At 36.0% G+C, this 14,573-nt stretch overlaps 1 protein-coding gene across 2 annotated transcripts in view; it reads right to left on the bottom strand.

Annotated features, from left to right (window-relative positions):
* The window catches only part of fstl5 (follistatin-like 5), a 168,416-nt gene that overhangs the window by 51,568 nt on the left and 102,275 nt on the right, over positions 1 to 14,573 (bottom strand). For both annotated transcript variants that reach the window (XM_067457225.1, XM_067457226.1), the window contains exon 7: positions 3,430 to 3,596. In XM_067457225.1, the coding sequence (XP_067313326.1) occupies positions 3,430 to 3,596 (167 nt within the window). The remainder of the gene's footprint in view (positions 1 to 3,429; positions 3,597 to 14,573) is intronic.

The raw sequence follows: 14,573 nt of genomic DNA, 5'->3' as shown, positions 1-14,573 counted from the left end.
GTCCAAAACATTTCACGTATCCCTCCTCAATATTAGCAAAAGTGTTTTGCAATACAATATGAATAAAATAAGTACACTGTACTGAAGTTTTGCATAGTTAATGCCACCTAATATAAAGCAGGACCAGTTCATTCAGATCATTCATTTGATTCACTGTGTGCAATTTACATGCTTTCATAGCTAAATATTTAGGTAAATGTTGCTGTTTCTACATTATAAAGTAAAATGTATTCATCAATATAAGTTTAATAATCAGTTTAATAAAAAAGCTGAAAAAATGTGCTAGTAATTAGTAGTGTAATTAAAAATGGTAATATTTTATTTACAAATATGCACACATTTAATTCACTCTTGTTTCACTCTTGTTTGTACGTCTAAAAAATGTAATACATTTCTTGTCTCATCACATTCAGTTATGAATGACATCATTCAAATATTATGATATATTACTTTTAAAATGGCACAATATTACAACAGTATTTGCATTACTGTATGTTACCGTGGGTCGTTAAACGCATGCATTGTAAAATATGAAATGTAAAAAAATATCTTACCACGCACTCTTTCACTGTAAAACTAAAAGTGTTGTGTTGGAATTCACACTCATCTCCAGTGAACATTAAGCCATGCCTTCTTTGATCTGATTGGCTATCATTTTGACAATGATGAGCGCTGTTAAACCACTGAGGGGGACCAGCCTAAAAATTGTAATCTTTTAGAAATATCAAATATTGGGTATTGTAATTGGGTGGTTATGATCCTGGTGTACAGTGTACTAAGAGGGATATGACGTACAGGAAACCACTCCAAAATATAAGGCCAGGATATGGCATTATTAAATACATGGTAAATGAACAAAGAAATGGGATGTCTTGTTCCCATGTCTTGAGCTCGTTCATTTCCTTTGACTCTTAACCAGCTCAATAGTGCAGGCACCTTAACCCGGTCTTCAGATTTGTGAGTCACCAAGGGTTAATTGTGGTGTTAGAACTGATTAGCTTTAGGGTTTTCAGACTTTAGCAGCTTGTAGGCATACAAACCCAAAAACATGAACCTAAATGAGAGGTGTTCTGCAGAAAGGAAATTCCTTTTAGGCGCAAATGAGAAAGTCGACATGCAAAGATAATTAACTGGTTATCATATTTCTGTAGCATAGGAAACACTTTCTGTTGCACTTTCAAATGATTAGGCTTTTTTTCTTTCTTTCATTTTATCATTCACCTTTTTGATTAAAGTTAAAAGGGAAATATATCAGGCCATTATATTCAACAGCGTGAGACGATATGTCAGCTCCAACAGTTCTTGCTGATACTGAATAAAGTTTTGCCCACAGTTTCCACTCTTTAAATCCTCTTCTTTTGTTTTATGTATTCAGGGAGCGCTTGTATAATGGCCATGTGGTGGTCTTAGTAGTGTCCCATGATGCAACACTCAGCAAGCGCCCTCATTTTAGCACATTAATGTGCACTCGATGATTCCTTACATGAAGACGGGATTCACTGATCTTAACGATATTACCTCTAACTATACTTGGATTAATGAGGTTTTATCTGATGGCAGACTAAAGAAAGAAAGAAATGCACAAAGATAAAATGAAATATTTATAACATTAAAATTAGATCACCGAACTTAACAATATGACCCCAACTATACTTGGATTAATGAGGTTCTATTTGGTGGCAGATTAAAAATTAGATACAAGAATAGAATAGAATAGAATAGAATAGAATAGAATAGAATAGAATAGAATAGAATAGAATAAAAAAAAAAAATATATATAATAAAATAATAATAATAACTATTATTATTATAATAAAAAATAAATTAAAAAAATAAATTCAAAATAAAATAAAATAAAATAAAATAAAATAAAATAAAATAAAATAAAATAAAATAAAATAAAATAAAATAAAATAAAATAAAATAAAATAAAATAAAATAAAATAAAATAAAATAAAATAAAATAAAATAAAATAAAATAAAATAAAATAAAATAAAATAAAATAAAATAAAATAAAATATTGCTCTGGGATTGCAGGATACCCCAACAGTATGCATATGTTTTTCTGCATTTTAGAGTCTTCTGGTTTCAGTCTGCCAATGTTGCTGTCCACAGGATTGTCTGTAGAGCTGCAGTCATTTAAACAATCTTTTATCTATGTCTGTAGATTATTCATCTAGATGCTACACATCGAGTGTGTCGCCTGGCTGTTATTGTGGAATAGACTGCGGGGCGAAGGTTCTAGAGATTTAAAGGCCTCATAAACTTTTAATGTATCGTGGATGACACAGAGGCTAGTGTTGACTCAATTGATGAATATCCCAGTGAGATGGGCTTTTGGCTGGTCAAATATACACACGCTGTGATATAAATAAAAGTACAGTGAAACATAAAGAAGTATGAAAAGCTTTCCACTGCATTATATGGCACTAAAATAATCACTATCCTACATCGAAAATAATAAAATAAATACAAATAAAATGTATAAAATGTCCGATAATATATGTGTAGGATAAACTGTAGTCCTCACAGACTGCACATACAGTATATACATAAATATAATACTGCGTTTACTGAATTTGTACTCAGTTATGTTAGACAAACTCACTTTTTACCCTGCAGCATATCCCGAGAGAGACATGCCATATTTTCTCTACTGCTCTCATTTCTTTAAGTACATCTGTTTAATTATTTTGCTAACTGTTCTTTTCCTCTTAAATGACTTCATTTTATATTGGCGCAATCAAACATTATAAAAGACTGTGAAACCCATTTAGTTTCTCTTGAGTATTTTCTCTCTCACTCCTCATTTACACTAATGTGCTTTCTATTGAGTTGTAGCCGCATTGAGTGATGTTGCGTTACAGCGTGAACATTCAAAACATCACTCATAACTCAATTTGGCATCATGGGGCCATATTCCATCAGCTTGGGTTGGTTAAGGTTGCTGTAATAAATATATATTATAGATGGAGCGTGGCACAACTGTGAAACATCTGAAAACCAAGGACCTTGGAGACTTTCATTTGAGCTCTTATTGTGTTATTTATGGTTTTTTTTCCGTGAAATCCCACTTCGATCCTCAATCTCTTTGTTGAATGTTTCACTCTAAAACCAAAACTCCATTACGATAAACGCTAAACTGAGCAGAAAGCACATTAAGAGACAAAGTAGATTAGATTGAACATCGAATGATCTCACACCATGTCGTATCATTTCAAAACAAGGTCACTGTTGAATGTACGTTTGCACTTGTCTGTCACACAATTTATTGGCTCGAAAGTGCCAGCCATTCGCTTTTCAACAGCTTTAAAAAGCTAGCTGATTGCAACACTTTCCAGATGGCTTGCACACAAACGCTTGACGAGTAAAAGCGGAGCGTGGAGTGTGGCGGAGACAAAATTAGAGTAAAGGAGCATGTCACTCACGTTAATGTCCTCCAGCTCCAGCATGTTGAGGGCATGGTTGTTGCGCCTCCAGATGATTGGTGGCAGCTGGTCTCCAGTGATGGCACACATGAGAACAGCGCTCTGACCCACTGTTACCGTGGTGACGCTCAGCTTTTGGTCCTCGGGAAGGCTGAGCTGATAGACCTCTGAGAAACAAGAGGAGAAACGTGTGGTTAATATCAGCTTTTCCCAGTAAATTTGTTCAGCAGCAGCCATTAAAATCTATTTGTAGCTCACTTTTGACTACCCGTCATTTCTGGTGAGAACATAAAACTGTTTTTCCCAGATGCCATATTACTGGTGTAAATATATATCATTTAAATAAAACAGTACACAGTTGGCCCACTGCATTGTGAAAACTGTAGTCTAAACAGAGGTTTAAAAGTCCACTTCTTGTTGTATAAGTCGGCTGGTCCGATAGTAACACATATGCATCCTTATTTCAAGTGCAAAGAAAATAAATACAAATCTGCTTTTGACCTGACCAAGAACCAAAGATGACAGTATTACAGTTCAAGTCCGAACCGGCACTAGCTCGCACACAGCCTCTTGAGGGCAATGTGTCTGATCTCTTTATTTGTTTGTGAGTGCTTTGGGTGAAAATACAGCACAGCATATCAAAGGTTATGTTTTTTCTTCTTCTTTTCTTCACATTTTCAACTACAAGCCAGTATTCAGTCCAAGTTTCATTCAAGGCTCACAACGCTGTTGCACAAACATATTCTCAAAGGCCCTGTTTTGCTAAGATCTCTAGTAATAACTAGTTGCACACATAAGCAAGGGTTTTGCATGTTTTTTAGTATCATGATTTATATTACCATTAAAATATTTAAGATTAAAATATGTATTTAAGGATATCGTGTATATAAATAACAGAGTTGTTTATTTTTGTTGACCACACTTACTACAAACTCTACTTAAAGTCGGCTTTTTCAGATGGTATCAAGTTTGCTCATCATTTTATACTTTTGTTATTGTTAGCTATAAAACTAAAACCATTAAACAGATTAATTTTGCTATAATTGATATCAAATAGATGAAAAACATAAGGAATCTCGTTTCTGTCATGGAATAAAAAAAGTGAATTATGACTATTTGGATTATGACTATATAATTATTAATCTCAATTCTGATATTTTTCATGTAATTGTACATTTACATTTTGCAATTATTACTTTTTCCCCCCCGCAATTGCAAGATTATATATTGTGATTCAGATTTTTCGCAATTCTGATCTATTTATGGCAATTGTTTATATCTCATAATTCTCTTTTTTCTCTCTCAGAATTGTGTGATATAAAGTAGCAATTACGAGTTATAAACTCTTGCACACTTTCCTGGAAACACTTCAGGAGTTTCATCAAGTCATCATCGGATTAGTTGAATTCTACAGGATGTCAGTGAGACGTGTGTGTTGCATTCTTTAATGCAAACTCACACAAACTCCTTGATGCCAAGCATTGTCTCGTGGACAATGAACGCTTACCGGGATCAACTAAATGCTGGATTTTCAAAAGTATATGAGGATTGCGGCTCCATTGTTGCAGTAAAACTTGCAGAATGTTCTTGAATAAAACATTTCTAGCCGTCCCTGTTATTGCAGGGACATCGGTGTTACATTTTAACACCCCTAAACATGACACTGAACAAAACAAATAGTGATTGGTTGCTTTACATGGCAGTCAAACGTCCTTTTTTTAAGGTCCTTGACCATTGAAAGCTGTGATAGAGTCCAGGGCCCGTATTTATCAAGCTTCTCAAAGTGCCATTTTAGTCAAATTCATTAAATGTACGCCTACTTACAAACTTAAGTATAAAAGCAAGTTCTCAAAGTTCTGAAAGCTAACAATCACTTTTTCTCTTCCAGTTATTTAAGACAGTTCGAGAGGTCTCTCAAATGTTTAGGAGCTGCCAGTAGGGGCGTGTGATGGCATTGAGGAGGCAGAGATGTGTGCAAATCTTTCAGGAGGGGAAGAATGTTTTTGAAAAGTTTAACAACAAGCAGTTAATTAAACTGTATTGTATGAGAGCAGGCATCACCTTTTTCAGCACTGGTAATTGTTGGGCTGAACTTGCCTTTTATAAAAATGTTTTGGTGTTTGACTAATTCAGCAAGCAGTAGCGCTTCTTCCTCCTGTTTATTCTGTTTTCTTTTGGAATTCTATGGTGGCTGATTATATTGTAAAATCTAGGCTATGTACAGGAAGGTCAGTTAACAGTACACCGGTTTAAAATGTGTAAGTTGTTTAGTCAAATTTAGATTAAGCCCTACACTTTACTTAAAGTATGACTGAGATGCTTGATAACTAACTTTTAATCGAAAATTTGAGCCAATCATTTTTTTACTCTTAAGTCAAATTCTTAGCGGTGTTCATGTGAGTAATTCTCAGAGGCCTGATAAAGACGGGCTCAGACCAGTGTTGTAGTCGAGGCCAGCTCATTCGAATCCGAGTCGAGACAGAGTTCAGAGAGGCTCGAGTCTAAGTCAAGACGGAGACCAGAGAGAGCTTGCGCGATCATAGATGTATTTACATAGATGCCTCTTTCGACAGACCACACAGGCACTATTGAGTAGATTATATATATATATATATATATATATATATATATATATATATATATATATATATATATATATATATACTCACCTAAAGGATTATTAGGAACACCTGTTCAATGTCTCATTAAATGCAATTATCTAATCAAACAATCACATGGTAGTTGCTTCAATGCATTTAGGGGTGTGGTCCTGGTCAAGACAATCTCCTGAACTCCAAACTGAATGTCAGAAAATTTAAGCAATTTTGAGCGTGGCATGGTTGTTGTTGCCAGACGGGCCGGTCTGAGTATTTGAGTAGTCTGCTCAGTTACTGGGATTTTCATGCACAATTATTTCTAGGGTTTACAAAGAATGGTGTGAAAAGGGAAAAACATCCAGTATGCGGCAGTTGTTGGGGCAAAAATGCCTTGTTGATGCTAGAGGTCAGAGGAGAATGGGCCGACTCATTCAAGCTGATAAAAGAGCAACTTTGACTGAAATAACCACTCGTTACAACCGAGGTATCCAGCAAAGCATTTGTGAAGCCACAACACGCACAACCTTGAGGCGGATGGGCTACCACAGCAGAAGACCCCACCGGCTACCACTCATCTCCACTACAAATACAAAAAGAGGCTACTATTTGCACAAGTTCACCAAAATTGGACAGTTGAAGAATGGAAAAATATTGCCTGGTCTGATGAGTCTCGATTTCTGTTGAGACATTCAGATGGTAGAGTCAGAATTTGGCGTAAACAGAATGAGAACAGGCTCTGCAGGCTGGTGGTGGTGGTGTAATGGTGTGGGGGATGTTTTCTTACACTTCATTGGACGTGTCAAACATCAATTTAAAGAAATATTAACATTGAGTAATAGTCATGAATATTTTGAATGGGACGCAAGTGGACTCGGAAATAAGTCCTAATATGTTGGAGTACAAGTCAAGACCAAGTCCAAATGCACTTGGATCCATGACGAGACCGAGACCATTAAAATATGTACAAGTCTCGAATACAAATCACTGGCTTAGACCTTCTGCCATAAGTCTGAATGGTCTGGCTACACGAGACCAGCAATGAGCCATTATGTTTTCTGGCTCTGAAATGTCACCTTTCTCATAACACACAGATCGGGAACGGGGCAAGGATAACAAATAAACCCCAACTCCAAATACTATTTATGAGCCCCATCAATCAGCTCCAACTCTTTAGAGAATCTGACGAGCATCTAATACGACTGAAGTCGCTGTACTGCCCAAGGCAAGAGCTGAGATGGCTTTACACTCTTTAGAGTGATCGTGATAGGCTTTGTGCTGCTTTAAGCACGGATCTCCTGATAGTTTCACTTAGTTTTGAAATTAAGGTTTTAATGGCGGTAAGAATTAACAGCTGCTCCTATGAGCTTCTCGGTTGAAACACCAACCAAACACGGCGGTTCATTATGAAGGCTTTGGTTTAACAAAAAACTACTCAACTTAACATCTAGTTTGAATTTAATTACCTTCACAGCCAAGACTCAACAACATCATTCAGTCATTAAGATAGCTGTTGAAAGACCCTCATATGTCATTTCTCAGATTTTCTACAGTGTGAAGGGAATAATAGAGCCAGGTGCCAAACGCATCTATTAGTCTAATTAATGATCAAGTCTCTCTTGTTTTTCAGTGGAGCTGTACCCTGACCTTTTGGGCAAGGCCACCTGCTTATAAAGCAGACAGCGACCAGCCTTTAAATGAGAGAGATTAGAATATTGTTGAAATTAGGTCTCCAAGAAAAGAACAACTACTCTTAAACTATCTAGGTAAAGTAGCTATGCTCCTAAGGAAAATACTTTTTTTGTAGCACGAGAGCAGCTCATTTAATCCAAAAAGAAACAAAAAACCAAGGTAAGTAAATTAGTCTCTTTTTACAGCCTGGTGTCATACAATATGTAGGTATTAATATATACATTTCAAAGACACAAAAGTATTTTTGTACGTTGGGATAGATGCTGAAATGTAAAATATGGCAACATTTAAACGTAGCATTATTATTATTTTACAGCTAAAAATATTTACAAAGATATCTGTATAATTTCCCTTTTACAATTTTACAGATAAATGTAAGAACCCCTTACCTAAGCATAGCCATTTTATACAGAATATTAAAAGAATAAAACTTAATGGACACACAATTTGTAGGAAAATGTACATTTTTAACATTCCTAATCCTAATCCTACACCTTGCCCTAAACCTATTCATAACCATTTTTAAAAACTATGTACTGTTATAAATAAAAGCAAACTGGACAGACAAGTGTAATCATAATATATTTTTCATAAATGTTTTGCGAAAAATGTCAAAAGCTCTACCAAATTCGGCTGACGATGTGTTGCAGTCCCAACTTTCTCTGGTTGTGCAGTTTTGTATACGGTACAGATCAGAATTTAAATTATAAATCCATGAAAATGTTAATCCGGCTTCTTTCCGTCAAGGCGCACATTTCCCATTTAAAATGTACGTCAACATGACATGTCGCAATATGTGACGAAGCAGGCGAGAGCCAATGACGATTACCATTCGATACCATTGCCGTAAAACATGTCAAAATGCTTCAAGTGCATGATTTTTATATTTCTTTCATTCATAAAGTCAAGCATGGGATTTGATGTTTATGCGGTCACTGCTTGAAATGGAGATGAAGATCGCTGGATAAAGAGATGAATTTTAATCTGAGCAGTATTTCTCTCGTTTATCGTTTTTATTTTGTTCTTAACATTTCTGTATTTAAAAAAGAGAAAAACTATAATAATATACATCCATTAAAAATATATTATTATTTTATTATTTTATTTGAATTTTATATACATTTATTTATTTAACAGATTTCTTCCATAGGGGGCTTTAGTGTAGTTTTTCTTTTCGTTTTGTATCACTAGCTTGTCTACTTTATTTACCTTTTCAGTACTTTAAAGGTGCAGTAAGTAAAACAACTAGGCCAGTGTTATATATTTTTTTCAGTTGAGTTCGTACAATATCCTAAATGTTTCCAACTATTTGTAAATTGTGAGAAAATTGCTATTTTAACCAAGAAACCGGGACATGTGGGAGTTGCCTGTCAGTTGCGTCATATTATGGCAGAAACGCTTTACTCTTAACAGTGTGCAACAAATGTCACAGCAGCCACTGAGCGAACGCACAGAGTAATGTCATAATATCCTTTTAAACGCACTTAAATGTATCTAATATGATAAACAGAGCTGCGTTACCTCATACTCATGACCGGAAAAGCTGAAATTGCACCGGCGACTGTGTCCCGTCGGTAACGAGCCATGTGTTTGTGTAACAATCGCTCCAGCAGTCTTGCTCAGCTCCTGCTCTTCTTCATACTACAGTAACGTTAATAATCGCATCCATGAACATGATTTCTGCCCGAGTCCTATCCCGAATCTTTTCCACCGGCTGTGAGGTGAAGACCACATGTCCCAAGATCTGAGCTCAAACTTAGCATCATCAAACTACGCCTTTGTTTTGAATAGGCGCCCTCTAGCGGACAGAAAAAGTTCTACTTTAGTAACTACTTTCAATTTTTACAGGCTGACAAGCTAGTTTTAAAGTAGCTTCTTCAATAAAACTGCACTGAATCGTGATTGATTTGATCTCCTTCCCGTGGTCATGTTAATGACATCTAAAATGAATTTTCAGATATTTTAATTACAGAGATGCACACAAGTGAAAAACATAATCAAGCTGTGGCAAAACAAATGAGTACATGGGTTGGGATATCTCAAATGATTATGCAATTAAAGATCCTGGGAATTATAACCAGCTTGCGTACAAGACAAACATGCCTCTCGCCGCGCAAATGGCAATTTCGCATTTCAGTGCTGTGCTCTCATTTAAAGCTAATTTACCAAATTAGTCAGTAATGTCTCTTATTCATTGTGTTGCTCTAAGCTCATATAGTGGATAACAGCAATGCAGAGCTGCTGCACCTTTAGCGACCCTTATTTAATGTTATATTCAATCTGCATGGCACGCATGTGTTCATGAGTGATTTCAGGGGGAGAGAGAGGGGGTGGGGGGTGGGGGGTGGGGGGAAGGATCTGCGAGTATAAGCACCAAGGTCCATAGCACAAATGTGTAAGTATCACTTTTTATGTATTATACCAGATCAGATATGTAGTAGAGTTTGTTTCTAAGTCAGAATTTTGAGCAGAAACAGAGCAACAAATGTCAAAGCATGTCAAAACATCAAAACAGACCAATATGGGTTAACACGGTTTTTATTTTTTTGGTGTGTGCAAAATTCACATGGCAAAGGTGAAACATAAGTGCTTCTGAAGTGGCATTTAAGTGTCTTTACACAGGCTGTTTAATGCTGTTCAGAGGTGCCATAGATGCATTTACACAACAATTGCAACTCTATACTTTGATATTAGGAGATGAGGTAGGTCAGAGCAGGCATAATTTAGCCTGGCTTTTATGTAGCATTGCATCTTTACAACACATTTTCAGCAGGCACAGAGCAAATCTACACTGCAAGGGCCGGCAGAAGCACTTCCAAAGTGACATTCAAATGTCTTTACAAAGACGGTTTATTGCTGGAGGTGGCATATATGCATTTAAAAAACTATTTTTTTATTTGTTCGTTTTTTAAATGCATATATGCCACCTCCAGCAATAAACAAACAAAAACAGAAAACGTCTCTGTTACATATGTAACCCTCGTTCCCTGAAGGAGGGAACGGAGACGTACGTCAGAACTAGACCGACGAATGGGGAGCCTCCGCGGGACCACATTCGTCGGTCTAATTCTGACGTACGTCGAACGTGACCGACTGAAAGGGAACTACAAATGTATACTTTGAAACTAGGGGCGTAGTTAGGTCAGAACCATTCAATTTTTTTGCAGGCACAAAGCTACCTTAACTCAGCTGCGTAAAGAGGCCTTGTGTAAAAAGATGCTTTCTACCATTTCAGGCATTTTGATGTAACTTCAAGAGGTTTTTTTGTTGTTGTTGTTTTTTGTTAGTTAGTTATTTGTCCATAACTTTTTATTTCACGCTGACATGAGTCGTTCTAAACTGTACTGCTTTATAAGCTAATTATTAAATACATGTTATGAGCCAGCATGTAAAAACAACAAACCTCACTTAAAAAGCAGGTTAGCTAATAGCAATTACTTATTATTATTATTTTATAGATTGATATTGTTAAAAAATGTATTTGTGTCTAAAATTGTGTTGCATTAATAACTGGTTGTTGTATATGTGTTAACCATAAATTCTAGGGTGCTAACTTAGCAAAAATTGAACGTGAATTTAATGTCCCCCTATTTGTGATAGTTGTTTAATTTCAATATTATTGAAAATTACATTACTAATATTTTGCAGCATACAATATTTTAATATATGTAACTTTCTAAATATGAAAATGTGGTTAGCATTGTAGTTGTATTTACTGTATCTTATTTTTAAACCTTCAGTTTAGCTGCGATCAGCAGACACCAAAATTAGAGCAGTCAGGCTACTTTAAAAAAAGTGCATGTGCTTGCGATTGATTCTGCAGGAGTGTTGGCGGGACATTGATACCACGGATCCACTTTACCCTCACTACTGTGCAGACTCAGGATCTGAAAAAGTTAATTAAAGCAAGATGCCAGTGCCATCTTTGGACATTGTCGGCTTCTCTTTTGTACAATGAAAGAGATTGAAGTGCGGTTGTGAAGTGAAGATTTTTTTTTTCTTAGTGTCTTTACAGTCTATGGTAAAGACGCCTCTAGTCAACTGGAAATGTAAAACAACAGAATTATGATTGAATGAATGGGAAGCTTGATGCTTGTGGTAATTGCAGCTCTACACTAGAGGTTGCACATTAGTAAGGACCCCTGTATTTGCATTTATTTTGAGAACCGACAGTGATCCATGCAAATACTAGACAGAATGAAGCATGTGTCTGCATGTGAGAGCTGAATTTGACATTGTTCTTTTCCACTACGAACCCAGTGTCTCTCAGAAAAACATTCAAAAATTTCCATTTCTGCCCCACTAACACAAAAACAAAAAGACAAGCTCAAGCAGTTTCATAAAGTGGTGTGGACAAAGAGAAAGAACTCTTGCTGACTTAGCAAATTGGGGCTTTTAGAACAGTATGTGTAAATGAGAGAATAATGTGAGGTACTATGAAATACCAACTAAAAGAACATAGACTGAAACCAAACAGACAATGTTAGACAGTAAATTTCCATGTGCTGTACCCAGGCAAACCTATTTATTCCTTTCCTAATCACCTGACACCTGTCAACCAATCATTTTATGATAGTGCTGTCAGCTCATGCCACATTATGTCAGGAAATGCCAGTAATTGGGGGAAAAATTGCATGAATATAAAATGTTCTATTGTATTCATGACTATTAATCTTCTCCTGGAGTGTGTAGACAATACACAAAAAGCAACAATTCCCATTTTCTGCTTTCCCCCATACACTAATTATTAATATTTGCATTCCACTGCAGGCATTATAAAGGACAGAAAGTGACATAAAAGTATCATGCAAACATAGTCCGTGTGACTTTTATTTTAATACTTGTATTTAAACATTTATAATGTTACAGAATATTTATTCCAAATAAAATGTTCTTTTTTTGTTAATGGAATCCTGAAATAAATTACACACAAATGGTGCTTTTTTGGACCCTCAAATCAGGGTGAACTATACATTTAAGCATGGCTAATATCTATACAGTGTTACATCTTCCTCTTTTTACCTTATGGTCAAAAATTAAATATTGGCAAAAATTAAAACAAATGTGAACTCTTAAAAATGCAGTAAAAAGTTGAAAGTTGAATGCATTTTTAAGAACAAGAAATGCAGGTGAGAACATTTGTGTATTGTTTATATGTGTGTCAGTGTAGGAAACAGAAGGAGAGAATGAGATTATAGTACAAAAACACATTGATGCAGCCTAAACAAATATGGTGCACCGATCACACCGCAAGACTACATATAATGTGAAAATATCATGGCAGGTTCTGTCCACAGGCATTTAATCCTGAGTCAACGTTTGTGATTAATGACAGTACAGTAAGTAGAGGTTTTGCCCCCTCATTTAGAGCATGTGTAGCAGATGAGTAGACTCTCCCTCAGGGCTCGACCATCTCTCACAGCGGCAGTGTGGAATTAAAACTGAAGAGCACGACTGGAGTTCATACGCTCTCCCACTACAGAGTGGTGATGCTTCTACTGCAAAAAGAGCTACAGTAAATCCAACTCAGTGAGAGAAATCTCACTGCTGGTGCTGGTCAAAGCAGAAATCATTTTGCTGCTGGTCAAACAGCAGCAGAATACAGTTTTTTTTTTTTTTTGGTCCTTTTTTAGGGGGTAAGTTATCATGGGCATGCTGGTTATATAACATTCCCCCACGTGTCAAATTACTTTTAAATGTCGTTTAACTCTTAGTTGAGTATTAGTAGACTGGTAGAGTTAAGGTTAGTAGAATAAGTTGATTGCAAAGTTACACAGAGAAAAAAAGTGTGTTGGATTTACATGATTTAATCTTGTACATCAGTCCCACACGAATCAATTAAGTTAAACAAACATAATTTGTTCATGTAACTTCAACATCATGGAATGAAGTCACTTTAACTGAACCAATTAAGTCTCAAAGTGAATTTTATATGACTCACTGACATGATTTAGGCATTCAATTTCATATATTCCTTCATCCGATTCAATTTAATGTATTTTAAATCCACACAACTGAATTATAACACTTCACTAGCTAACTTTTAGCTACACTGTATTTAACTTGTTCTAATTATTTCGATATAATTGAACCTCAATTGGAAAGGAGAAGTCCCGCACACTATCAACTTGCAATTAAAAAGATTTATTGTTTCATAGCAACGTTTCGATCTTGCGATCTTCCTCAGGCAAGATGCCTGAGGAAGATCGCAAGATCGAAACGTTGCTATGAAACAATAAATCTTTTTAATTGCAAGTTGATAGTGTGCGGGACTTCTCCTTTCCAATTGATGATAATAGGACTTATTTGTCCTGCTCTCCTACGCACCTATCACACACAGGCAGTGTTGCCACAGTTACTTTGAAAAAGTAATCTGATTACTGATTACTGATTACTCCTTTAAAAAGTAACTTAGTTACTTTACAGATTACTTGATTTTAAAAGTAACTAAGTTAGATTACAAGTTACTTTATTAGTTACATTCAGCAGTTGCCGACAACACCCCTGCCGCCTCAAAATAGAAATGGCAACCGTTTTTGGCAACACACTTTATTGCATTTATGCCCGAGCCTGACGGCCCCGACTTTTTTACGCCCCTTTTTTCAGGCTTCTGCTTCGTTTTATATTTATTTTAATAATTAAAATGAACAATGAGATGTGCTGGTGGAAACAACATGAGACCATAGCTTGCGCCACTGTCAAGATATGGCTCGCGCAGGGTTAAAGAGTCCGTTTCTTCAGTGCAGCTGCTCGAGTTATGGCCTTTTTACAACTGGTTCCTTCGTTCATTTTCTCTGACCAGGTATCTATCTGATTGCGAAATGACCAGGAGTAGGCTTAATGCCTTCCGAGAGTCTT

The sequence above is a fragment of the Pseudorasbora parva genome, chromosome 11 (genome assembly GCF_024679245.1).
Source record: "Pseudorasbora parva isolate DD20220531a chromosome 11, ASM2467924v1, whole genome shotgun sequence".
NCBI classification, from domain to species: domain Eukaryota; kingdom Metazoa; phylum Chordata; class Actinopteri; order Cypriniformes; family Gobionidae; genus Pseudorasbora; species Pseudorasbora parva.
Note: the sequence above shows the minus strand (reverse complement) of the source record. Positions and strands in the feature narration are given on the sequence as shown.